Source organism: Rattus norvegicus, chromosome 1 (genome assembly GCF_036323735.1).
Source record: "Rattus norvegicus strain BN/NHsdMcwi chromosome 1, GRCr8, whole genome shotgun sequence".
Taxonomy (NCBI): domain Eukaryota; kingdom Metazoa; phylum Chordata; class Mammalia; order Rodentia; family Muridae; genus Rattus; species Rattus norvegicus.
This window is the reverse complement of record NC_086019.1, coordinates 245,188,013-245,216,002: the sequence shown is the minus strand read 5'-3', so window position 1 is coordinate 245,216,002 and position 27,990 is coordinate 245,188,013. Positions and strand designations below refer to the sequence as shown.

Here is a 27,990-nt window from a genome sequence, read left to right as displayed (position 1 = left end):
TTACCATTGTCAATACTATTATTAAGAACAATGACTATTATTAGTTATTAGTAGGTCAGGTTCTCTGTAAAAACAATAGGATGTTGAGGGATGTATGAGCTTGTATGTGTATGTGTGTCTATGTGTTTGTGTGCCTGTGTGTGTATACATGTGTGCTTGCATGCCCTGTGTGTATTTCTGTGTGCATGTATGTGACTGTTTGTATGTGTGTGCCTGTGTGGTCCCCATGTGTATGTACTTCTGTGTGTACATGTACATGCATGTGCATGCGTGCATGTATGTGTATGTGTGTGTGTGCGTGTATAGAAAAAGAGCAGAGACAGTTCTTATGTGCTTATGTACTAACAGGTATGAAGCTCGACACAGGGTGACAGCGCTGCTGAGCGGAAGTCTGTAGGGAAGGAAGTGCTGGAAACTCAGGCTCAGGGTTTCTGTTGTATCTTGAGGTAGAATTTCTCTGGGAAACTTCAGATCTCCTTTCAGAACTTTGAAGTGTCTAGATGAGGCCCACCTACACAATGAACAGTGTGATGGAACTTGACTGAATCTAGAATTACCTAGGAATAAGCCTCTGGGTATAACTGTGAGGGGTTTCCTAGACTGGGTTAATTGAGGAGAGAACACTCACACTAAATGTGGATGGTGTTACTCCATACGTGTAGCTCCAGAATGACTTAAAAGGGAAATGAGGGCAAGCGCCAGCATCCATTTATTTTTCTTCTGCTTCCTGACTGCAGAAGCAGTGTGACCAACCACCTCTGGTGACCATGATGGGTTGGCTGTCTCTGGACTGTACTCCAAAACAGAAACTAGTAGAGAAAGTAAGTCTTCTCTACCCAGAGCCAACTGACTGTAAAATGTAAAGGCCATGTACACGGCACAGCTGGCCTCCGCACAGCTGGAGCAAGCTGCTCAGTCTTGAGTATGGGAGTCTCTCAGGCCTTGTATGCTGTTACCTGTTTTCTGTTTGCCTGTTTTCATTTCTGTTACCATATATCCTGACAAAAAGCATCACAGAGGAGAAAGGGTGTATTTTATATTTTAGATCACAACCTCAGCAGGCCAAGTTAAGTGACAGGAATTTGAGGCAGCCATGACACATCCATGGTCAAACACTTGGGAAATTAATGTTGCTTATTTGCCAGATTTCTCCACTTTATACACGTTGGAATGCTTCTAGATGTCTAGGTCTTCCTATATCATTGAACTTAGTAAGCGAATTCCTCACAGACACACCCACACAGGGTTAACCACAGGGTCTGACAAGGTAGGACCAGTGCCCAGCAAAAGAATTATTCTGTGAAAACAGACAGGGGTGTCTAGTTCTCTGGCACTGAGGCTGGCACACTGCTTGAGCCTTTCAGAACTGAGCCAGGGGCAGGCTCCACTAATCAGAAAACAGGAAACGTCCTTAAGAATGCCTTGAGCCACGGTCCAGAGTGTTCTGCTTTTGAGTCCGTTGTTTTGTTCTGGGATGAAAGTGCTTAGTTCCTTTCCAAAGGAAGGAACCGTTATCTTAATAACTACAGAGGTGGCAGCCTACCGACGTAGGTGATAGGGAGACAAGAGAGGGCACTTCCGGTCATTTAATCTGATGTCTAGAGCCTGCAACTCTGACCTTTGATAGGAAGAAAGGAGGTAAAATACACTATAGAATAGGATAAATTTCTGCCTGATAAAAAAATATTTTTCTGCTTCTTTTTTTTTTCTTTTCTTTTCTTATTTGGACTGATGTGTTTATGTGTGAGAGTAGGATTTTGATGAAATACAATGTGTTTACCTTCTGATACAAATCAGGACCTCCTCTTCCTCAAGAGTGATCAAGCTGAGTTTCTCCAGAAAGGGAGGAGCTGATGCTCACTCTTTCCTCTTTCCTGGTTTGCTGGGAAGTTAGGAGAGAACATGGCTTAAATATAAGGTCTTTGAACCAGACTAGGCCTGGCTAGAGGACTTCTTGCTAGCTCTGCGATCTTCGGTAGAGTTCATGAAAGGACTCTGTAAATGCTCAACATTGCCTGACTCTCACGGAGCCTCATCCCCGACCCCAAGGTGAGGCCTTCAGCATGTGGGTCATGTGAGCAGCCTGGAATCTACTGGAGTTCCAGGTGAACAGCTCCACCTGGGCTGTGGTCAGCCACCTTCTGTTTGGATTCACTGAGTACCCATTGTTCTCCGCATCTGCCTGGATCCCGTGCCCAGCAGCGTGCGTTGGGTGTTTTGGGTTTTCCTTGGCCGATTACTAACTTCTGAAAGGCCTTAAGGCTGGCTTCTAACATCTCATCTCCTTCATCGGCTGGTATCAGCTAAATAAACTTTAGCATGGAATCCAAGGCTTTGCATTGTGTCTGGCCATAACCTTCCCACACAGCCTTTACCTCCTTCCATGGACCTTCGCCTCAGACAACTGTGCTGTGCAGAGTCCCCAGATGTGACTGATTCCTGTCCCCAAGCTGGCCTCCCTGCCCCATGGTCACTTCTCCAAGTGAGCTTTCCTTCAATTCCACCTTGTCAGCCAACCTTGACTCTGCCTCTTCTTTCTCTGTGGGATCTTTTCTGGTACCCAAACTTAGAAGCTCATTGCTGGTGCCTTAGCCTGAGCTGCCCGGTCACTTCTCCCATTAATTCTCTTGCTCTAGGAGGGAAGCTTAGAAAAGAAAGCCAGTTGGATCATGTGATGCCCACTCCATCGGAAAAGTTAATGCTTAGCAGAGTGAGGGCCATGACTCACAGCGTTGCTATGCTGAGGTCTTGGAAGAATGAGGTAGTTCGTCCTCCCCCAAGCAGACTGTGTGCTGGGAGAAGAGATGTGGCAGGCAGCTGAGCAAAACCCACCACCTCCCACATTCCTCAGCAGCTGAGCAAAAGCAATGGTCAGGCATGACTCGAAGTGTGGCTGCCAATGTGCCCCTGTCTGCATTCAAACCAGAACCCCTCCACATATTGACTGGGTGACTGTGAATATGTTGTATAACCTCATTTACCTCAGACATAAAGGGAGAGATGACAGTAGTAAAAGATACACTGCTTACCGGGGATGAGGTGAACGTTTTCAATGCGTACGGTGGTCAAAGGCAAGCTTTTATTTTGGTAAGTATTAGAAGACAGGGACAGGGAGTGGAAGAAAACTGTAGGCACTGGCTGGATTTATCTGTCTTCTTCTCCAGGTAGATGGACTGTCCAGGCTCAGACACAGAGAAAAAAGATCTTAGGTTTCACAAGAAGGTCCTGGAGTGAAGGGAACCTCCATGTTTTCCACTGGTGCTAGACAGAAATCCTCTCTGGATGGGGGTGTGGGTGAGGCTTTGGGAGGGAGCCTAGCTTAACTGCTAAGCCATGGTGTTGTCTTAGCAACTTCGGAGCAAAGAGGGCTTCAGAGTTGAAATCTCAGGCTTCCATCAGGCCACAGGTGAGCGCATTGCCCATGTTGCATCCTCAGTATGCTCATCTGTAAAATGGCCTCAAAGGTCAGTCCCCTTGGATTCTTTCTGCAACAAGATGGAGATGCCAGTCAGAAGCCTGCATGAGAGAGAAGGGAGCAGAAAGGCACTTCCAGGATGTTGGATCCTTATCCCTTATCTCCATGTAGATCTTAAGGTGGGGGAAATGTTTTGAGATCCCTGTGTAAAACTGACTCGGGTGTCCCCCATAGCTGGCAGACAAAGGGGTTAATGGTTGGCATAGGAGGCTCTGAGGAATGGTTTTTAGGGGAACCAAATGGATGGTAGACTATCTTTAATTATTTCTAGTTGATTGAATCTCTTGCTTTTTCTTTTTCTGATTTGCAGATGAGAAAAAGAAAACAAAGAAAGTTGATAATGAACTCAACCCTGTCTGGAATGAGGTGACCTCATCGCTGCTATTTCTTCTTACAATTATACACTACACATGTATTCCTGTCATTCAACTCAAAAGTATTTTCATGGCTGTGTAATACTTTACTGAAGGGAAATCATGTTAGCTTCTTTAGATTGACCCCTCCCCCCATAAACACACACACACACACACACACACACATACACACATACACACACACCACTCACACTGTTGACTTCACGTCTATTTTTATAAGTGGCTCAGAGTTCAGTGTTTCTACAGATAGACCGAATGTTTCATTCAACCCACAGAGTGGGATTTTCCAAGTCTGACTAATTTTTTGATGACCAGACCCATTGTTTCTTTCAACTGCTGGGCTAAACATCCTTGGACCAGAGCAATGTCTTTGTTGTTCTCCCTGAGTCATCCGAGGGCGACTTCCCTTTCGCCCATCCTAAATCCTTCCCTCTGCCAGCCTCTTTTAACGTGGGGCCACATCTGATCATCAATGAGGGGTGCTGTGGAGCCTCTTGGGGCCTCCGTGGGAAACTCTGCTGCTCTGCAGGCTGTGAGGAAGTTTGCTCCCTATAACTCCCAGCACAGTCAATTGGACCCTAAGACCTATGAGGCCCTTTGAGCATTGCTGTGCACCCCTGACACCTAGCATGGAACTCCAAGGCTAAAACAAAGCAAAAACACATTTGCAGACTTCTATCCCTTCTGGGTTGGACATACCTCTCAATCTTCAGGACCCAAGGGGAGAGGTGTGCTGTCCCCTGAGGGCACTACCCACCTTAGTCCATCTTATTCCCAATGTGTGCCTCTCCCCCTCTATTTTACAAATGTAACGACCAAGTGAACATTTTACCTGCTCTTGTGTAGTTGAACCCAAACCTCAGTGAAATGCCATTGCCATGGTCTTTGGCATTGGTGGATGCGTTCTCATAAGAACTGTGAGCCTAACTTCTTCTACTCCAAAGCCATACGAGGTGGCTTAACAGGTTGCTCACTTTGAGTAACCCATTGATCACCCAATCAATCAAAGGCATCCCAGATGCTTTGTTATCTCTTTTTGCATCTCTTGCTAGAAAACAAGTTACCGAGTTAGAGCAAGAATCCGAGAAACAACAACAACTGGATAGGAGCACTGGCCACCGTAGGATTTACAAGGAAATGCATCTTAGAAGATGGGGTTCCAGTTGTTCATTACCATCCAACAGCAATGTACAAGAAGAGCAGGGCTTAAAAATAACCACTGAAGGAAGTATTTTCCCAAAGCTTGGTAGGCATCAGTTCATTTTTCTGACTATGAGTCAGAGGTTTGGTGACCCAACTATAGCCCCAAGATCTAGAAAATGCGAAGCCAGGAATGGCCCACTGGCTCCCTGGATCTCTATCTACTTCTCACCATCCGAACTACGGAATTTAGTAATTTAAAGGGGTGTTAGTGAAGATTACTGTCCAGTGTGTCCTCCATTCTCTTTAATGTCCTTTTCGTTTCCGCAACCTTTCTGTGAACAGATTTTGGAATTTGACTTGAGGGGGATACCACTGGACTCTTCATCTTCCCTGGTGATTGTTGTCAAAGATTTTGAGACGATTGGACAAAATAAGTAAGTTGCTCCCAGAGAACTTTTTAAAAACATTTTATATATCATCTTACTATTATTTGTATTGTTTAATTGCACATTATAACATTTTTATTGACATATCTGCAGTACTTTTAATATACTAGGGCTTCCATGCCCCTATGCTCTTACCCCTTCATGAGCCACGTCAGATGTGGCTATTCAACCACAGAACTTCCCTGCAGGACTATACGGTGTTCAACACTCAGCCATCACAAGTCTGTTGATCTCACACCTTCTTTGCCCTTACCTCTAGTCATTTATCTGAGTTGCAGCTACATTAGGTATAACAAAGATCTTTTCTTTGCTTGTGTGTGCTTTGCTAGAATGTGTGTGTGTGTGTGTGTGTGTGTGTACTGTATAGTATGTGTGTGTAGTATGCATGTATAGTGTGTATGTGTAGTGTGCATATGTGTGTTTATGTGTGTATTGTGTATATGTGTACTGTGTAGTGTGTGGCCATATGTATGTGTAGTGTATGTATGTGTAGTGTGTGTATGTGTGGTGTATGTATTACGTGTATGTGTGGTATTATTATTATTATTATTATTATTATTATTATTATTATTATTATAGCAGTGGTTCTCACTAAATCTTGGGCTTTCTGGTTTGGTTAGACAAGGCAAGCTGACCAGTGAGCCCCGGAATCCACTTGTATCTGACCCTGAGCATTAGGGTTACACTGTACCACAAATCCTGACTTTTTATATGAGTACTGGTGATCCAGACTCATGCTTGTGTACCAAGCACCTTACCCACTGACCATTTCTCCAGCCCTAGAATTATGGGTAAGTATTCTACCACTTACTCATGCCCCTTGTGACTAAAAGTTTTATTTAAATTATTTATTAAATTATATATTCTAGAATGGTCTGGTTCTACTCACTTACAAACTAAAAATTAATGTCATATTTTATTTGTTTGCTTTGGAGGCAGGGTCTCAGGTAATTCAAACTGGCCTCAAACTTGCTGTGTGGGGTAAGATGTCTTTGAACTTCCCAAGTGCTAGCATTATAGGGGTGCACCACCACACCCAGCTGGAATCTAACCTTTTAAGGTTATGTTGCACATCATAGTTTTGAGCCATTATGTGAAGAGTAATCTTGTGCCCCAACCTCCAGAAGAGAGTTTTGGTTCCCATAATTCAACGTCCTGGGGAAGTGGTTAGCAGAGCCCCACAGTAGCCTCTCACTGTCACGAGCTGTGTATTCACTCTTCTCTTCCTTGTGCTCCTCTCTCCACAAATGGAGACATTTTTCAGTGTTCTAGACAAGACCCCCCCCCCCATTAGGAATTGTTAGAGGGCTCGCTCTCATGCCCCACAACATTTTCTAGTGGCTACACTAGCAAAATGTGAATGAAAGCAGAGAAGTTAATCCTACTGTTTTAATCCAGCATATCTGAGATGGCGTCACTTCAGCATGGGAGCAATGTGCCCTAAATCATCAGGATAGTGCTTGCACGGCCTATGGAATCCAATCTGCATTCTGTAGGACTCTTTTGTGTTTGTGCGTTTCTGTAGAGTGGTTGTGCAGTCTCTCTGGATCTCTACATTCTTTTCTCTAGTCGGAACAAAGGACTTACCTTTGTTATAAGCAGACCTACCTACATTTTGGAATTCTCATATCTTGCTCAATACAGGTTCATAACAACTGTTTATTGCAAGGGTTGGGGACAGCATGGTATGTCACTGTATGAGGGCTAAGGGGCATTTTTCAGTAGTTTGAGCTTTCCTTCTGCCTCATGAGTATGAGGGATCCAACTCAAGCAATCAGGCTTAGCAGAACGCACCTTTATCTGCTGAGCCTTCTCTTCATCCTTGGTTTTTGTTTTGTTGAGACAGGAGCTCATGTAGTCCAGGTTAACCTCTAATCCCTTGTCAAGAACCATATTTGACATCAGAGTTTAGCCAAGGCAGGCAGAGAAAAGGGGTATGGCACTGGTGACTGGGGTCATGCTGATAGCAGCCGATAGAGGCCTTGCAGAAAGCAACAGGGTCAGTACTAGAGCAGAACAAAACTTAATTATCTGGGACTGGCAAGAATGCCCAGTGAAAAGTTTAGAACTCTTTTAACTTTTAACTGTACATGTGTATACACACACACACACACACACACACACACACACACACACACACACACACAATTTGGTGGATTGAACAGAGCCCCAAAAGCCACACTTTATTTCTTCTCTAGCAATTTATATCTTTTTAGACAAAAGTTCTTTGTAAAATTACCTCACAGATAGAATGCTACACGAAAGGGGAGTTACAGAAGGATGTCGATAGTAAGTTCAAAGCAGTGTTTTATTCTTTAAGCTCATTATAAGTTCAGAGCAACGGTTTCACATGGCCTGGCTTTATCATAGTGCACACCTGAGGCCTCATCCTTGGACCTGACCTAGAATGAATGTTTTTTTTCTTGATCACAAATTGTTCTGAGCCTATCTCTCTTCTTAGTGTAATTTATGAAAGAAAGCTCATCGTATTCTTTATTATGAAGCCTTTACTTACTATTCTATGAGGAGGGGGCATATTCTATTCTTGATTCTAACTTTATTACATCTTTCTGGCAAAACAACAAAACCATTAAACTTTCTTCCTAAAATTATTTGAACCAAACCAGGAATTCTATAAAGTTATTAATCCATGTAGCATTAATTCATGAAAATTCTTCTTCATGTTGAATTGCAAGAAATTTCCCCAATAGGGTGAGCTAATGCCCAGGACTCATTAGGCTATGTAATAGTAGCAGGAAAGGCATATCAGCAGTGAGAAGCAATCCTGGGATGAAGTCTCTGGGACGGTGCCTCTCCAGAGCTCACCCATTGCAGTCAATGCAAAATGGTGGGTCACTTGCTTGCCATAGCCTTTCCTAGAGGGCTTCTGCAACCCCCTCTGTAACCAAGATTGATTGTCAAGTTCTTACCCTTCTTCCTTCATCTCCCAAGTGCTAGGATAAGAGGCGTGTACCACCATGGCCAGGCTTATGCCATGCTAGGGATTGAATCCAGATTTAATACATGCTAGGCAAGCACTCTACCCCCTGAACTATATCTCCAGACTGTGGCTGAGATATGTTGCTCTTATTTCTGGTGCTCATGTGAGCAGAAACTAGGCAAAACATGAAGCTGGTCCTCATCACTCTTTCATCTCTCTCCCCTTCTTTCCACCACTGACTAAGGCACCAAGTGTCCTCCCATTCTAGGGCTCCCATGGGATACCCACTCAGCCTGTGTGTCCTCCCATTCCAGGGCTCCCATGGGATACCCACTCAGCCTGTCCCTTCCAGTTAGGCAGTGTATTTTCTGCTAGTTCTTTTCTTCAGAGAAACTCACCTGGCCTGTAGCTCCATGTCCTTCAAGGTCCTGCATCAGGTGCTATCTGAAAACCTCAGCTAATCAGTGGTAAATGGGTGGTAGGAGCCTCAGGGTTGTCTTTGTTAGGGTCACTATCGCTGTGACGAGACACATTAATGGAAAGTAACTTGGAGGAAAGGCTGCATTTCACTTAACAGTTCCGTATAACAGCTCTTCTTCAAAAGCAGTAAAGGCAGGAACTCACAAAGGGCAAGAACCTGGAGGTGGGAGATGATGCTGGGGCCATGGAGGGGTGCTGCTTACTGGCTTGCTTCTCATGTCTTGCTCAGCCTGCTTTCTTATAGAACCCAGGACCACCAGCCTAGGGATGGCCCTACCCACAAAAGGCTGGGTCCTTCCCTATCAATTACTAGTTAAGAAAATGTCCTATAGCCAGATTTTTTTTTTTAAAATCAATTGAGTCCTTTCAGATGACTCTAGCTTGCGTCAAGTTGACATAAAACTCACCAGCACATGTCACCATCCCAGACACACTAAGTTTTACTCACTGAAAAAATGAACAAAAAGAATTTTAGGCTCTTTGGCCGCATCATGGGAGCAAATATTTTTAATGAGATCAGCTTTCTGCCCTAAAGATTTCTCTGTACACTTACTTACTACTGTCCTGAAAGTCTGACCCGAGTCAGCTTAGCTTGGAGCAGAGGGTATGTCTCCGATGTTCCCGTACTTTCTCTACTAAGAGCATACCTTGGAGACAATACAGAAACTTTAGCTCTCTAGACATTTCCACCAATCCGAATCTATGCCAGTCAAATTACCTGTACATTTTAGGGGTAAAAGCCACCTGGGAATAAACTGTCTATTTGTACAAAGTATCTGCGTGTTTGGTTTGTCTGCTAGAGATATGGCCTCAGGGATCTACTGGCTGCCCAAGGAGGAATGGCTTTTCAAGGCGGGGCTGAGGTTTTTCTACCAGTTTGAGAATGTTCTCTGGACTGACTTACCTGTTGCCATGGACACTGGCAGTCCAAACACAAGTTCCCACTTGGCTTCTGCTGTTCCATTGCTTAGGGCCTGTCAGCAAACAGTGCCAGGCTGCTGGGCTGGCCTGTGTGAGGTGGCCACACCCACAGGGATCAGCCTTGCCTGCTGGGCTTTGACTCAGCAGCTGCAGGGAAATTGCTCCAGGCTGGGAACCTGTTGGTTGTTTTACATGGCCTCTGTCGGTGGTTCATCGGTCATCTGACTAGCCATTCAGATTGAATGAGGGTGGAAGAGGAGCGGAAGGCCTCCTGCTTAGAGGAGACACGTGAATGGGTATTTTTAGAAGTCCATTTGGAGATGTGGGAGTGGAAGGATTTGTCCAGACAAAAGATAGTTCCCTCTACACACAAGCGATGAGCTCACTTGTTAAGGACTTGGGGGAGAGTCTTGGCTAGCCCCGGTACCCGCAGTCAGAAACCCAATAAGCCAGGGGCTCTTCTTCAAAGCGGTTTGAACCTGCTCAGGTTCACTCAGCAAGCCTGAGAGGGAGTCAGGTCATTTACATCCGGACTTAATGTCTTGACATTTTTGTTACTCTGGAAGCCTCTGACCTGTTGGAACAAGACCGTAGGTAGAGTGATGAATTCATTCTTTGCTAAAATGGAAGCAGGTTTTCTCTGTAATTATAAGAAACAACAAAACAACAACGACAACAACAAAAACAACACTCTCAATGTAGTAATCCTGTGCCTTACCTGGGCTTTTCTTAAAAGAAATCTCTCTCTCTCTCTCTCTCTTTTTTTTTTAGTACTGCTAGATAATAAGTCACTTCTGTTCCTACACTGCACGGGCCAAAGTGTGTTCAAAGACAGTTTCACATTTTATTTAATCTTCATACTGACCTTAGGAGAGCAGAGGAGACTCAAGGCTCAGAGACTTTGAAGACCCTGGTCCTTGTCATCCACTGGAGTTCCTATAAAACAATGCCCGGGGCTCCTGGATGGGCAGGAATGAGAGAGATTTCTAGGTCTTCGGATGTGCATGTGCATGCACACATACATGTACACATGCATGTACACACCCATGCACATTAGAACAAGAAGCTCAGGGGGGAGATGGCACCAGGCAGGGATTCTACATCTGCCCACTGTGCCTGGGATGCTCTTTCCCTTACATTGCAAATGTGACGTCTTGTCGTTGGTCCTTAGCACTTCAGATCCCCCGAGCCGTAGCATGGGCACCAGGCCTCTCACCATATTGGTACACTGTTCTATAAAGCTCTTAATGAGCCTAGGAATGATGTGAGAAAGAAGATATTAGGCCAAGTCTAAGAACTCAGCATATGTTGTTGCCCACAGGTGCTGTGTTTAGCTTGGCACTCTGCTTCATCTTCAAGGCTCTTGTATAAGTTATTTGTTTACTTCTCCCTTGTGCTAGACTGCGGACTCCACATGCATCTTGATCGATGTTATAGCATGAACAGTGTAACAGTGCCTGGCATGCATAGGGCTCTCAACGTTTGTTGAAGGAATGAGTTAACAAGTGTGTTTATGATACTCCTACATGGGTGCCATTTAACATCTACAGTCACCTTGTGACTGTCATGACAGACCACTAGCGGATCACTTGTGAAGAATCCATCCACATCAGCTCTCTGGAGCAGTTCTCAGATGAGTTGGTTTCGGCTACAAAAGGCTCTGGACAGTTCAACCACAAGGGACACAGCACCCTCAGAAAGGTGGTGCTCTTTTGAAGAGATGTAGAACTGAAGACTGGGCTCTCAGGAAGGCAAGAGGATGGATGCTAACTGCTGATATTCTGGAGACAAAGTGAGGCTAGTTAAAAACCCAGCTCTCAGGTATCAGGGAGTGGCCTAGGGCAAGTTGCTTGCTGTCTTCCAGCATCAGGATCCTCAGCCTTAAAGTACCCATAGTTTAGTGGATCTGCTTAAGGGAAGACATTGTTACAGGGTCTATGTTTACTCTCCCACCCAACACAATTAACAACCTGTGCACAACACAGGTGGGCTGTAGTTTTCAGATATCAGATGCTCCCGACATCGTGCTGTGGTCCTGAGAGAGGGAGGGAGTCACTCGAGCCAGCTACGCATTTTAGCACAGCGCAGGGAAAGGGTCCCAGGTAGATTCTGGCTCTCTCCCAGAGTCAGAGAGATGCAGGTGGGGTTCTAGAGATGCCAGTAAGCTGTGGAGTCAAGAAGGGGGAGACCCACAGAAGACAGGGAGAGAAGAATAGTGATTGACCCTGACGGCATTGTCACCAGATATGGATGGTGGAAGGCTGTGGAACTCCAGTCTGTAGGTTAGGAAAGATGGAGGAGGGTGTGGGCAGCAGAGATGAGAATTTATAAACAGGAGCCAAATAGGGCTGCTGGAGAATGAAAAAGACGATGTCTGTGACAGAACGACTGTAATTATGTCTGCAAGAACCTGTGTTTCCAGTGTTCTTTTCCCTCTGGGCAAGGCTCTGGTTTGCTATATTGTGCATAAGAAGGAGATATTGGAAAGTGGAGTCATACACCAAAAAGGAAAATTACCAAGTTCTTGCATAAGAAAATGCAAGGGGCCAGCTGCCTGATCCCTTTTCTGGGATTTCATTTGGCCAATCACTGGTTGGGTAACTCTTGAGAAGTTCCTTCATCTTTACAATGGGAACTACAGTACTTCCTCAGTGAAAGCTAGCTGGGGCACATCTGATGTAATTAGAGAAAGGCTAATTTCCTGACAAACAATGCAATCTCTGTTTTTGTGGGGCTTCAGAAATCTAGGGGTTAGGGTACAGCTATCCCACATGTAACTGCTTTTAATCTTTGTAACAACCCAGTCAGACAGTCATATCCTCAATTGACAAATGAGAGAAATATGGCTCAAGAGGTTCAGCAAATCACTAGGGTCACCCAGCTCCTTTAAGTGGAAATGGATGGAATTAACTGGGGATCACTAAAATCCTCATTTACAGAGCCCAGCGTCTCTGAGGTTTGTTTTCCTTCTATGTGTATGTGAGTATGTGCACACACACTCTCAAGCTGAGAGGGTGAGAGGATGGCCTAGTAAACACAAGTATGCAAGCATGCATGTACACACACACACACACACACACAGAGTATGTAGGCATGTGTGTGCACACACAGTATGTAAGCACTCCGTGTGCGCACACACACAGTATGTAAGCACACGTGTGTGCACACACATAGTATGTAAGCATGCATGAATACACATACAGTATGTAGGCATGTGTGTGCACACATAGTATGTCAGCACGCATGTGTGTGCACACACATAGTATGCGAGCACGCGTGTGTGCGCACACACACGGTTTGGGGAGCGATGAAATAGAAAATGAAGATGACAAAGTTGTGAAATATACAAACCTCCCAAGCAAAAGTGCTTTTCAGTTGGAGAAAACAGGAAATCTGTTGTTTTAAAATGAAAAAAGGATTCTTTTCTGGGGAAAAGTGTGGTCCTGCTTGTGAGACATGTTGGTTCTCTGTGTGTCAGAAACCTTGCTTTCAGCCTATGTCCTGTTATGCAGCAGAGCTTTGAGGCGCCCCCCTGAGAATGATGTAGATGCTCTGTCCTCAGTCCCCTCCTGAGAGGGCTTCGTGAGAGGTCAGACAGCTGTGGGTTATGGTTTAGGAGCAGCTCCACCAGCTGTGTGAAAACCTGAGCAGACCCGGGGGTACTGTGCAGTGGAATCCCTCATTTTGATTAAACAAACGACCCCCTCAAAACAAGCCCTTCATTTCCATCAGAGCAGCACAAGTATACGAAGACCAACACTGTTGCTGCTGGGTATCTTTGAATACCAGAGAGGTGTTGTAAGCATCCTATGTCCGATACATAGACGAACACGTCTGCGTATTTCCGCAATGTCAGGATTTATGGAATAACAGTAAAGTCATAAGGTGTGGTGGCTCCTTGGCAGCAGTTTGCCAGATGATCCCATTTTCCTTGACAGCTAGGACCAATCACAGGTTCTTTTATCCCAACCTTAATTACTGATATTAGCTCTCAAATCACATGTTATACATTACACAGTAAAGGTCTACCTGATTTTGTACATATGTATGTATGTATGTATGTATGTATGTATGTATGTGTATATGCATGCATGCATGTTACTTTGCAGAATGGCTACAAAAAATTAAAGAGGCGAGGCATTTCAAAGAACTCCAGAGGCCAAAGCTGGGAAATTGAGAGACATGCAAAGGTGCCTTCACGGGCACGAGACAGGAATCAAACCCAGCTACAGCAGAGCTGGAGAGGCCGTGAGACTCCTGGCTGCTGGTAATCGCGGTGCTGCTGCGGGATCTGAGTGCAGCTGCAACGGTGAGGTGAAGAGAAGGGCAAGAGCTGGTCTGTGTGGACAGACAGCTGAGTAGACGGACGGACAGCAGGTCTAGATGGGTGAGCGGATGGACGGGCAGTTCCTGTAAGCAGCACCAGTGGTGGGAGTGGGGACCCATGAAGCTGAAGCCCTGGGGACGGATGGACGTTCCCTGCTTATCTGTTCCTAGACCACAGTCAGGTGACAGGTCACCGTCACAGTGTTAGAGGTCCATCCATTTCCAGGTGAAGGGTTAATCCTTTTTTGGTCTGGCGTGTCCGATGAGCTCTCGGTTTTCCTACTGTGGTTTTAACATGCCCGTTGCCCCTACAGTCTCAACTGGCCTGAGAAATGTATAGGGCAGTCCCACTGGACTCCCAGGAATAGGTCATTTTTCAGTCTGTGCTGTGAAGATGGTGTCAGACAGACGGTGCCATGCACAGGTCCACCCAGATGCAGGGTCATCCTGCTTCCTCAAAATGGGGTCAAAAGCTGCCTGGGAATGGAATCTCTCCAGGCAAGATGTAGCCTAAAGAAACTACTGTCTTACATGATATGGGGCTAACTTAAGGCAGTGTAAAGAAGAGAGTGAACTACAGGACCCGATGAAGACCGAAGAAGTGTCTGTAAGTCCTGAGGCCTCCATTGTGGTTGTGAGAGTCGGTCAGCATGGAGCATGGACCTGGAGAAAGATGTGTGGAGAGCTAAAGAAGGAAAACATTTCATAATAACAGCAGCCAGGAAGCTTTAGAACTTAATAAACAATTTTCAGAGACACTGGACTATCTTCAGTTATAATGCCAGTTCACTCACTGGTCCCACAGACACTCACTAATGCCTCATGTGTGTCAGCAACAGCTGGGGGCACTGGGGACACTCCACATCTTTTATAGAGATCACAACAGGTCAGTGGGAAGGTGCAAAGTGTGAGTTTGATTTTCAGCCCTGCAAAACAAAGAAATCAACAAGTGCTCCTACCCGCTTATCTGAAGGTGGGGGATGGATTGTCAACAAGTAAATAGATACATAGTAGCATCAGAGGAAGGTCTTAGTAGGGGTTGTGGGGTTGGTGTAGATGTCCCAGTTGGCTGAGCACTCCATAGAACTTATTTTCAGTACTTGGACCAACTATGCATCTCTGTATTAACTGTCCCCTACTGCAGAGAGAAGTTTCTGGCCAAGGTTGATGGCCACACTAATCTATGGGTATGGCATCAATGTTTAGAGGGCAGTTTGACAGCATGCTGTTTAGCAAAAATCACAATAGTAGATCCCTCTCTAGGCCTGGAAGTTCATAGCATTCATTTTATTGATAATTTACTTTGAAATGCAAAAGCTTTTTTAATTTCATCAGATCCCGTTTGTTGACTATTGGACTTGTTTCCTGAGCGGTCAAAGTCTTGTCTAGAAAGTCCTTAGCTATACCTGTATTTATAAGTATGCTCCCTAGCTTTTTCCTAGCAGTTTCATGTTCGCTTGTTTTTAAAGATTTATCTATTTATTCATGTGTTTCTGTGAGTGCTTGCATGCATGTCTGTGCAGAGGTCAGAGGAGGGTATCATTGTTTTTCTATATCACTCTCTGCCCATTTCTTTGAGGCAGGGTCTCTCCCTGAATCTCGGGCCTTTGTTTTCTTGACTAAGCAAGAAGTCAGCAAGCCCTAGTGTTCTACTGTCATGTGGGTTCTGAGATTTGAACTCTGGTCCTCATGATTGTGGAGGACATGCTATTAACCTCAGAACTTTTTCTCCAGTTCCTTGTTTGTTCTTTGAGACACTCTTGTGTAACCTGGGCAGACTAAAGTCATGGCAATCATCCTGTCTCAAATCCAGAAGGGCTAGGATTATAACATGGGCTATGATATTCAGCATTTTCAAAGAAATCTTATGCATTTATTTATACCCAGCTGCTCTGCCCACATCTTTGAGATTTGGGCTGGGCATGGGTCCAGTGTAAGTATCTCCCTATGCTTTTCTTAGGTTCCTTTTTCTAGAGTAGCATCTGAAATAGTTAAAGCACATTTTTTTAAATGTACCTGGTATGTTGCTATTCCTTTAATCCCTATCTCAGCACTATTAGATAAGATTTGTCAGCCCCATTTTTAGATACAGAATCAGGGAGCCCGGAGGAGTTAGTCTGTACATAGCCTGTAGTGCAAAGCTGAGTCCAAGTTACATTTCTGTCTTCGCTGTCCCTTTACCTTCTAGGGTTCACATATGACTGAATGAAGGAATGTGTTTATGAATGATAGATCTGATTATGATGTTGAGGGAGTTAGGCAGCCAGAGTCTGGGAATTCCACTGACCTATTGCATCAGACAAGCATAGATTACATTCTTGAGGACCTGGAGGTCAGAATTGGTCAGGAAGAAGGAGCAAAGTATCAGGATACAGTCGTTCATTACAATATTTATTTATTTACTTATTTTGTGTGTGTGCGTGTGTGTGTGTGTGTGTGTACCCATGCCATAATGCACATGAGGAAACCAGAGGAATCAGCTCTCTTCTTCTACCACATGGATAGCAGGGATCCAAATCCGTCATCCTATTTGAAGGCAGGATCTTTTACTGCTGAGCCATCTCACCTACCTGACTGCAGTCGTATTTAGGAAATAGTATTGAGGGTGTGGAGTTTGTGGAGAAGGCAGGAGGCTTGCTCACATCAGGTTTGGGAACACTGTGGAGCACCACTATGCCTGCATTTTGGTTTTTGGTTTGTTTTTTTTTTAAAGCCCACGAAGCCTTTAAAAGGCCAAGAAGAGAGCTGCAGGCCTGTCTTTAAGAATCCTGGTCTGTAGTAAGACGGGAAGGCCGTAAGAAGGTGTCTAGATATAGATGCAACTCTGTTGACTACAGTTTATTCCGGGAAAGAATTAGATCTCTATACCCATTTCTCAGCTGTGACCCTGTAGATCGTACAGAATGGTTTTGAAATACCAGGGGTCCCTCACTTCCTGATCCTGCTTTGCCAGCCCCCGTCTCCGGGCTCCCACGAGAGTTGCTGGGATGGCCATGGATATAGGCATCATCCCAAGGCTCTGGAGTGGTTAATGATTAAGAGCACTTGCTTGGCAGAGGACCTGGATTCAGCTCCCAGCATCCATATGGTGGGTCACAACCATCTGTAACTCCAGTTCCAGAGGACTAAGCTTCCTCTTCTGGTCTCCATGGTCAATATGAATGCACACAGTGCACTAATATACTTGTAGGCGAAACACTCATACACATAAAATATAAATAAAGGAAAGAAAAAGAATCCCCTTAAGAAACAGTCCAACTCTAATCTCTGGGAATCTGCATGTACTTGGTGCTGTTGCTGCTGCTGCTGCTGCTGCTGCTGCTGCTGCTGCTGCTGCTGCTGCTGCTGCTGCTGGGAGCTTTGAGGGGTGCTCTCTGAGGGACAGTGGGAAAAAACCAGAGACCAGTGAGGATGGGCCCCTCTGATGCAAGTGAATCAGAGAACTGAGGGAGTGCCTTTTGGGGGGCTTTCACCTTGGTAAGGGACCCTGGTACCATGACCTGCTATTACAACTGTGTCCAAGAAGACACCCCTCATTGTCACTTGTCAATGCTTGTTGAGGAAGAGTACCCAGAGCCGTCACCACAGGTAGAGGAGTCAGTACCAGTTGAACTACAGTAGAAGAGAGAGATGGGGTTCAAGACCCCACGCAGCTCAGCCACATTGAACTTATAGCCAAGGGACAGGGAGGGGTCGATGGATAGAAAATTCCTGGAAGGAAGTATCCGGGATAGGGAAATTCTGGCTAAACCAACCTAACAGGATTCTTGCTGAAGGCAGGCCTGGGTGATTCCCCAGTCATGTGGGGGAATAAAGAATCTGATCAGTTATCAAAGGTGGTCAATCAGATATCCAGGGTGGGGAACATGTTAAATTCAGCAGGGACCTTTGTTAGAGCTGAACCTGAGGCGGAAGTACACGCTCTGTGTAGGAGAAGGTTCCTAGGAGAAAGTTTGGCTCTCCCAAAACCTTTGTCCGCGGCCTTGCTTCTCCCAGCAGTCTGGCTTACCCTAAAGAGCATGCTTAGCTCACTCCTTATTCTCAAGACCAGGGAGGAACTTGATGGGCACAGGCCCAGAGGAGGGAGCAGTGTGGGGAATCCATATGAAGTGGTACAGGCCTGTCCAAAATGACAAACTCAGGTAGCCAGAGCCAGGGCCTTCAGAGAATGGGCAGCTTGGTCTTTTAAGATCTCCACAGGGGATTTGGGAACTGTTGAGGTTTGGAAAGTTTTTTTGGCCTCAGCCCAGTTGCAGGCCACGATTCCTCCCAGAGAGTGGCTGGGTTATCCGTTTACAGTCCCTAGAAGCAGAAGCCGCGAGTGTCCAGTTCGTTATCAGGCCTCCAACAGAAGGGGATTTTCAGCAATCTCCGTGGTGATGCCTGTTACCCAAGAAAGGACCTGGTGAGCTGTATATGTGAGCGTCCCTGCTGAGGCCTCAGCCAGCAGGATCCTTACTCACCACAGAGGCATGTGGCTGTGAGTGGGGGCCCAGGCTGTGGGGAAAACATTTCCATTCCTCTTTTTAAACCCAGTTGTATGTTTCCAGATGAACACAGAGATGGAGAGATTCTTAACTGACACTGCTTAACTGCGTTAGCGAGCTTGGCTCTCAGCTCCCCCAGGCCCCAGGTATAGTTCCGTGCCGTGCAGACAGGCCTGACTCTTGAGTTCTATGTCAGTCACAGACTGAAGGAGCAGTTAGTTCCCCAAGGAGAGCTGCAGAGCCAAGACCTTGGCGTTTCTTCTACTGTAGCTTCCTTTTGGGACTGTGGCCCATCTGTTAGAGCCTTGGGAGCTGTCCATGGGAGACTCATTTTTCTGTGAACCACAGGGCAAAGCGTCCCCGTTACCCTCACGTCTTATCATCTTGGCTCATTTACAGTATCCCGTTAGTAACAGGCTGAGTGTCACCTCCTTTAAAGGAAGTGAGCATATAGTCCCGTCCCGAGTGTAGGAGGTCAAGTTATTGTTCCCCATGTTCTCACCACTTTCTGTATCTAGGCAACGCCCCAGAAAACAGGCCTGGCTGGCTAACCTGAGAGGTGAGGCGTAGGACTGCAGGACTGACGGACTGACGGACTGACGGCAGGCAGTGTTTCCTTCAATCCAGTCAAAGGTCTCAGAAGCCGTATCTGTGTTTGCATCTTTCTCAACTCAGCCTCACTGTCAACATATCTTCGGGATTAGTCTCTCCAGGCTTTTCTCAAAACACGGTCTTTACTTCGCACGCACATGAGTGCACCCGCCCGCGTGCACACACATGTGCGCACACATGTGCACACACATGTGCGCACACATGTGCGCACACGCACACACACACACCAAGTTTTCTTTTACATGCCCTCCCCCACAACAAAACCATCAGAATTTTAGGATGAGAAATTAAACCTTAGCAACGGGACTCAAGGTTCTTAAAGAAGGGATTGAGGGTAGAGTATATAACTGGCTCCCTTTACTCCGCCCAGTTCCTGCACAGTCATCTGTTACTATCCTCTCTGGGGAAGGAAACCCAGCAAACTGAGTCAGCACAGGTTACTAACCTTGCATAAAAAGATGAGCAGTCAGGCTTTGTGTGTACTCAAGTCCTTTCTTTCAGTTACCACAGACCCCACTGTCCCGACTGTGTCGTGGAACTTTACTTTTTTTTTTTTTTTTTTTTGTAATTCTCTTACTGTCTTCCTCTTTGCCTCTCCACTGTGTGTGAATTAGTTGTGATCTGTGCGTTATAATTTTGAAGGCAGAAACCCTGTCTTTCATTATGGTGTCTCTGAAACAATTCTAGTTTTATACACACAGCTCAAAAACTGGTAAGGTAAGAAAAGAAATACGTCACACACTATAATTTCCTAAATAGACCTGTGTGAGATATTTCTTACTTATAAGCCTAACCTGGGAAATTATTCATGTCTGTCCATTTGTTTGACCAAGTTGTTGAACTTGGGCTACCAAAGGAATTGTTCCCCACCCCACCCCCAGGTGATTTTGTCCTCTAGGACACTAGGTAATGTGGGCGACGCTTTGATCTGGTCTCAGGTGATGGCTCAGTCCCACACCAGGCCTCTTTCAGTTCTGCATGGCCTAGCCACAGCACCCTGCCTGTTCTCAGATTGATTTACCACTGACAAGAGACCCAGGTCATTCTGGCTCTAGCTGGCTTTAACAAAAGGAAATCAGTACATGTTCAAGTGTGTGATGTCAGTTTCTTACTTATAGAACTACACCACAAATCACAGACTGAAGAATAACATGTGTTTCCCATCTTACCAGACAGACACCACATTTAGACAAAGCCAGACAGGTTTTCCTTAGAAGAAAAGGAAGAGAACACATTTTGTTCTTTGTGGGTGTTGAGTGTAAGGTGTGAATGCCTATGGAGTGTGTGTGTGTGTATATACAGTGTAAGTGCCTAAGATATATATATGTGTATGTGTGTGTATATGTGTGTATGGTGTGAATGCCTGTGATGTATGTATGTGAGAGTATAAATTCATGTTTGCCTGTCATATGTGTGTGTTTGTGTATGTGTGAGTGTATGTGATGTGTGTGTGTGTGTATGTGTATATAGTGTAAGTGCCTGAGATATATATGTGTGTGCCTGTGATGCGTGTGTGTGTGTGTGTGTGTGAGTGTTTGGTATGAGGTACCTGTGATGTGTTTGTGTTTGTGTGTGTGTCTGTGATGTGTGTGTGTGTGTGTGTGTGTGTGTGTGTGTGTGTGTGTGTGTGTACATACCACTGTGCACATGTGGAGGCCAGAGGACAACCTTTGGGAGTCGGTTCTCACTTGCACCTCACTAAGCAAGGTCTCTCTTGGTTTTGCTGCATCTCCACACAGCACAGGTCAGCTAACCCACAACCTTCTATCCGTGCTGGGGGTTACAGGTGTGGGCTACCACATCTGGCTTTTAACATGGGTCCCGGGGATCAAATTCAGGTCTCTAGGTTTACTCCCCAACCCTCCCAGATGACTTATTTGTCTTCCTAACTTTTGTGTGAGTGATCATGTGTACAGACAGACACATGTGGGGAGACCAGGGGTCAACCTCAGGTGTCACTCCCCGGGAGCAAGCTATCATGCTTTTGAGATAAATTCTCTCTTTCACTGGCACCCAGGCTACCTGATTGGTTAGGCTGGCTGGACAGCAAGTCCCAAGGCCCCTACCCCCATCTTCACCTTCTCAGCACTGGGATTACAAATCTGCACCCCGCTTGTAAAGCTTTTTACACGGGTACAGAGCTTGGACTTAACTCTCTGTGCTTTTGCACCAAGCACTTTACTGACCCCAAATCCCATTTCGTTATTTTTAAAAATCTCAACTGGTCCATCCCATAGCTAATAGCCCCTTTTAAAAACCATGAATCAAAGCTCTCCTGAGGTATCCACAGGGGCTGCAGGAGAAAGATGGGTGCGTACAGTAGCTGTTTTGTTGTGTGGAGGTGGAGTGGGGTGTATCTCTCTGTCCTCATCATAGAGGAATCAAACCAAGGAAGAAGAAAATGAAGCTCACAGTATATAATTGTTGTCTTAATATGCTAACATTCATTAAAGTACTGTATAAAGCTTCTAGGCGTTCTCAGCCCTGTCTAGTGGACCTCACTGCTGTAAAGCTCTCATCCTTCTGAAGGCAAATGCCTTTTCTGTTGCTGGCAAGGGGCTGCCTCGTGCCATGTCAGAAAAGACGGGAACCTGCGATAGTACACACAGCTCCATATCAGAGTGTTCACTCTTCCAGGAATCCATGGACAAGTAGTCCAGATTACTGGGAAAACTGTCTGAAACTGCAGTGACATTCTGGTCTTGTGCAATGGAGTCTACTATTCCCAGAGAGTAAAGCAGCTTAACACTGAGACTCCCTGAGGGATGTGGTGAGTTACAGATCCACACTTACACCTGGTCCTGTTTCTGAGGACCCGGAAACACACCTGTACCTCCAAGTATGGCGTACCTACACCAACAGCGGGACCTCGAAAATGACTTGTTTGACCTCTGACCTCAGCCTTCACTTCCTTTTTTTCTCCTGATGGTGCAAAAGATTGAGCTCTAGGCCCTGTGCATACTAAGAAAGGACTGCCCGCCACACCCACTTTCAGAGTTTTAAAGAATAAATGCATCCTAAGATGAATTAGCATTCTAGAAAATGAATTTTCCTGTTTATTACTTATGCCCATGAGTATACATTGCCTAGAGGTACATGAAAATAATCAACTAGTCTCTTCATCATGTGCTACTGTTGGGGATTTTTTTTTTTTTTTTTTGGAGTCAGAATTTTCCTGTGTAGTTCAGGCTAGCCTTGAACACTTGATTCCCCCTGTCTCTGTCTCCTGGGCGCTCAGATTATAAGTATGTACTGCCATGTTTGGCAGGCATGGTGGTGCATGACAGCAATGTCAATGCTTAGGATGCAAAATTAGAAGGAGTTATGAGTTTGTGGCCAACGTAGACTATATACTGAGTTCAAGTACATACTGGGTTAGTTACCGTATCTTAGCTACTTTTATATTGCTTTGACAAAACACCATGACCAAGGCGATATAATAAACCAAAACATTATTGGGCTTACAGTTTCAGGAGGTTAGATGGTAGTTGAGCAAAGGCATGATGGCAGAACCAGCTGCGAGCTCACATCTTAGTCTATACGCAAGAGACTGAGAGCAGTGCTCACTAGGAATAGTAAGTCCTTTGAAACCTCAAAGCTCCGCCCCCAGTGACATACCTCCAACAAGGCCACACCCTCTAATCCTTCCCAAACAGTTCCCTCAACTGTTTGTCCGGTGGAGGGGGGTTGGGGTGTATCTCTCTGTCCTTACCATGTTAGGACCAAGTTTTTCAACATATGTGCCTATAGGGACTATTCTTATTCAAACCACACACCCTGTCTCCAGCACAAAACAGAATGAACAGAACTATGAATGTCTTTTGACCCGGAGATGTAACTCAGTGGTTGGGTGCTTGTCTGGTACCATTTAAGGCCCTGAGTAGCATCACAAGCACACAAAAATCATCTACTCCACCACTTGGGGCTTGGGGCTTGGTTTCCTATTTCAATGCTGGTGATATTCTGTTTTATAACATTGCTCCCCATTAGTATGTCACTGGAAACGTCAGCGAGCTGTAAGTAATCAGACATCATTCTTCCCGTTTCTCTATCACAAATTTGTGGCCTACACATTAAACTAAAAGCACACCCCAAGCTTTGAGCCTCTCTGGTCCCCTCCTCCACCCACATTCCAGGTCACCTCCTCCAAGTTTAGACAGTTTTCCATGGATTATCTTCCCCCTTTACACATGTTAAATAGACTAAATCCCAGTGGATGTGTGTTCTAAAAAAAAAAAAAAACCTTTTAAAACATGCTTTAATTAAATAAAAATTTCTATATTCATTAACAGTAACTGAAGACTTACTCATTCTTTCCACCATTCCCCAAAGACCTTTTAAGTCCCTGCCGTGGGATTGGAGCAGTGAGCAAAACAGAGGCAACGGGTGTGTCCGGGGAGCGTATGCTAGAGACAGACCTGAGTTTGCTTCTGTTTTCAGTCTTGTGCTGCAGGGAGCAGGAGCATGAGTTGACAGAGACTTGTAGTGATTCCAGGGGCCAGGAAGAGAGAGCAGGAAGTACACCCTCATTTAAAAGCTGCTACAGAGAGTATGAGCTAACAAGTCAACCCCATTGTAATCTAGGAGCCTGGTCTTAAAGTAACGCTTCAGGAAAATTGACTTGGGAAAATGTTCAGTGGGCAGTTTCTGGGTCCCCATCAGAGGACTGCTTTCCTTGCCTACTGAAGTTTTCCATACATCTTTCTCTCTCTATGGATTCTGGGAGCCAGTATTCAGTTGTAGCCTCATTCCCTCATTCATGATCGTCAGAATTTCAGGGACACTACAGTTTGACCCTCGGATGACTCTTTCTCATGGGGAAGTAACCCATGTTCTGCTCGCTGTGAAATACTCCGGCCCACATTAGTTACGTGGTGGTGTTGTTGACAATGTTACTGGAGATGTCAGGGTCCAAGCCTGGGCTCTGGCAACCCTCACAAGTGAGGCTCAGCCACTCATCCTCAGGAAGCCAATGAAAGAGACACATAATAGTGAAAGGCAGAGAAGGGACGACAGTGGGAAGAGGGACAAATAGACTCCATCTTTGGGGTGTTAATGGGAGGTTTAGGTCTAATTGGGGGCAGCAGATATGAAGAACTAAGTAGTCCTGATCAAGGTGCAGTCCCATCCATCAGTGACCTCTCATTCTTACTCTCATACAAGGTAGTCTGACAATTGTCACAACTATGGGAAGTTTCTTCCTAGGGGACAAGTTCCTCTTCTGGCTGCTATGATGTTCTAACCTTTTTTCTTCTCTTCGCACAAGTCTCCTAGAGAAATTTCAATTCCTTGGGCACCATTGTTTCTGTAGTCTGATAGCCAAAGAGAGGAGCATGTATGTCTCTTTAGAGTATCTGCATTTCTGCTGGGGCAGATACAAGGATAAACGCATGTGAGGGTATTGGATGTTCTAATGGCCGGTGGATGTGTGCCCCCACTTAAGCTGCTGGGTGCTTTCTTGTTTCCCCTGCAGATTAATTGGCACAGCAACTGTGTCCCTGAAGGACCTGATCGGGGACCAGAACAGATCTCTGCCCTACAAACAGATCTCCCTGCTAAACGAGAAGGGACAAGACACGGGGGTGAGTACTTTTCTGTGGAAAGACAGAGCAAGATGGTTAAGGGACAACCCATTTAGGAAAGACTTTAGTTTGACAATCAGCTCACTACACAAACTACTGGAAGTTTGGTTTCACGATAAATGGATCCATTTGCCAATGATATGGGCCTTATCCTCAATTTTCAGTCACAGAATCAGCAAATTTGAGATTTGATTTTATTCGACAGAATTCCACATGGTAAGCATGGTTGAAGCTCAGTGTTACCCACATGGGTGTTGGCATTTGGCTTTGGATATCAGGCCTTCAGGTCGGGTATCTAACATGCCAGACAAAGGTTTGTATTGCCGTCTGTGCTATGATGGTAATATCACCATCTTTATCACCACATTGATTACCGAATGTCTTCTGATCCCAGCCCCTCTATATGAGTATATATTGTCTGACACAAAATCAGAATTCAAAGCTCCCAGCAGTTGGGAGGTTGAGGTAGGATGATTTCTAAGAGTTTCAGCTTCATTTATTAGCGAGTTCCAGGGTAGCCAGGAATACATAATGATACCCTGTGTACAAAAAACAATCCAAAATGTATTTTAAAAATTGATTGAGTAACTAAGGTTTAGATGCTATATGGCTACTAAGAAGTCTTCAAATGCTATCATGATCAGCCCATGACCTCTGAGCCCTTCATTTTCGAACCAATTTATTTTACTTGTAAATCTGGGCAATATTTTTATACTAGAGCGTAAGCGCGAACATAGGGGAGGCCTCTCAGAATCCAAGGTAGAGGATGCCAGGGACGCTATGCTGATCTCCAAGGCTATATCAGCCAGCCAGAAGTCAGGATTCTGATCATAACACATACGTTCAAAATGTTCTTTGCCATTGGACTACCCAAAGAGAGAAAAGATGTCATGGCAAGACAAGATGCCATATTTTTTTCTGGCTTGCTGGAATTTTTGGTGTTGTTTGGTTTTTGGTACTTATGTACACACAGACACACATACACATACACAGACACACACAGACACATACACACACAGAGACACACAGACACACACAGACACATACACACACACACAGACACACAGACACACAGACACACAGACACACACAGACACACACACACACACACACAAAAATATATCCATGCATGTATATAGCACAAGAGATTTCATAGACTGTTCTAAAGCAGCTGAACTTTTGGGGCTAGGATGAACACTGCCCCCAGAGTCCTCTCACCCCCACTGAGATCACTAACTGCACTGAAACAACTGGGACCACTGCATGTAAAATAGCAATGTGCTAGGTTTTAAAAGTAGTTTCTCATGTTATATTTGAGCCCCGTGGTCACAGCCTTCATATTGAACCTTGGTCTGTGAATGAGTAGCTGCAGACGCTGCTCTTGTGACTGCTGCTTGCTACACATACCCATATGTATATTATGAATATTAAGAACATATTAGTTCATGACCTGTTCAGCATCCCCAGACAAGTCTCAGGCACCGAACGTGCTGATCCACAAGGAAACACTCACTGATCAGCAGACAAGAAATACAAGAGCAATACAGACGGATGTGTCTATACATGCTTTTGTGAGAGTCATTAACCACCGCAAAACCAGTGAATGGAGGGAGAGGGCCCACTTAGATTTGAACTTCAGATAAATCATGAGTCACTTTTAGTGTAGCTGTGTCCTAAATATTAGAATATCTTATCCTGTATTTCATCTTCTGTAATTTTTTTTTTTACTTTTTATTTTATGTGTGTGGGTTTTTTACCTGCATACATTGGCCGTAGAGGCCCGAAGAAGGTGTCAGATCACCTGAGTCTGGAGTTTCAGAGCCGCTGTGTGAATGTTAGAAATCAAATCTGGGTCATCTGAAGGGCAGTCGGTGCTCTTAACTGCTGAGCCATCTCTCCAGCCCTGCATTTTTATCTTCAAACCCAGTGTGTGTGGGATTGGAAGTGGAGAATCCCCCTTTGCAAAGGGCTTCCTTAATTTTGGAGTTTGTCTTTCCCCACATCGGGTATTAATATCCCTTTCATTTATTAAATGATCGTGATAGTCAATGGCATGTGTTTGGTGAAATAAAAATTAGCAACCCTTCTTCAAGGTTGAGGATATAGCTCAGTGGCAGAACACTAGCATATTTGGGGTCCTGGTTCCCATCCTTGGTACTTTAGGGCAAAGAGCAAATTTTTTTCATTTGTTTGTTTGGTTGGTTTTTTAAGATTTCTTTCTTTCTTTTTTATTTTATGTGCATTGCTGTTTTACCTGCATGTATGTCTGTGTAAGAGTGTCAGATCCTCTGGAACTGGAGTTACAGACAGCTGTGAGCTGCCATGTGGGTGCTTAGAATTGAACCGGGGTCCTCTGGAAGAGCAGCCAGTGTTCTTAACCACTGAACCACCTCTCAGCCCAGGTTTTTTTGTTTTGTTTTGTTTTTTAATTTTCTACCAAACTTCTTTGAAGTGTTATAGGTTAGTGAAGAACAAAGACATAAGCATTGCTTTGTTGCCTTTTTTGTTTGATTCCTAAGTTTCCTGGGATCACAGTTAACGTAGTGGGGGATGACATCAAGTTTAACTTTATGTTTGTACATTTGTCTTTTCTTTAATCAGACTCGGTTCCCCTTCCATTCTCTTACGACTGTGCTATTATAATACCGTTTTGTTAGTCACGAAATTCTTCCCTCTGGAGAACTATCAAAATAAATCTCAGTAATTAGTATTCATGGGCAACCAATGAATTATTCATTTTTTATATGAGTACAGTGTGGCTGACTTCAGACACACCAGAAGAGGGCATCGGATCCCATTACAGATGATTGTGAGCCCCCATGTGGTTGCTGGAATTGAACTCAGAACCTCTGGAAGAGCAGTCAGTGCTCTAAACAGCTGAGCCATCTCTCCAGCCCGAATTATTCATTCTTAATGAACATCTCTGGTTGTGCTATGAGCAGAGGCCATCTCTACTGCAGGACAGAAGCTCGCTACAGGTTCACACTTGCTTGTCACAGCTTTACTTTAGTCCTTGAGGTTGCCCTTGGCAACCTGTGAGAAAGCATCTTCTTTCCAGCTCTGCCCTGGCTCACCCAGAGTAAGATAGGCATAAGTCGAACATAACATCATCGCCCTTCCCACCTTTGTGGTCTCACTTTCATGCCCAACCCCTCCAACACTCCTACCCATGATGAACTGTTCACACTAAGTCCGTAATGTCC

At 45.0% G+C, this 27,990-nt stretch overlaps 1 protein-coding gene and 1 long non-coding RNA gene across 6 annotated transcripts in view; one reads left to right on the top strand and one right to left on the bottom strand.

Moving 5' to 3' along the window:
* Positions 1-27,990, top strand: part of Myof (myoferlin) — a 148,660-nt gene that overhangs the window by 18,766 nt on the left and 101,904 nt on the right. For all 5 annotated transcript variants that reach the window (NM_001354115.1, XM_006231325.5, XM_063265126.1 and 2 more), the window contains exons 2-4: positions 3,786-3,841; positions 5,335-5,426; positions 24,679-24,787. In NM_001354115.1, the coding sequence (NP_001341044.1) occupies positions 3,786-3,841; positions 5,335-5,426; positions 24,679-24,787 (257 nt within the window). The remainder of the gene's footprint in view (positions 1-3,785; positions 3,842-5,334; positions 5,427-24,678; positions 24,788-27,990) is intronic.
* LOC100911555 (uncharacterized) lies at positions 3,058-12,691 on the bottom strand. Its single transcript, XR_005499665.2, has 3 exons — positions 10,646-12,691; positions 9,764-10,354; positions 3,058-3,485 (listed from the first exon to the last, which is right to left on the bottom strand). It is a non-coding gene; the product is annotated as an uncharacterized LOC100911555 (long non-coding RNA).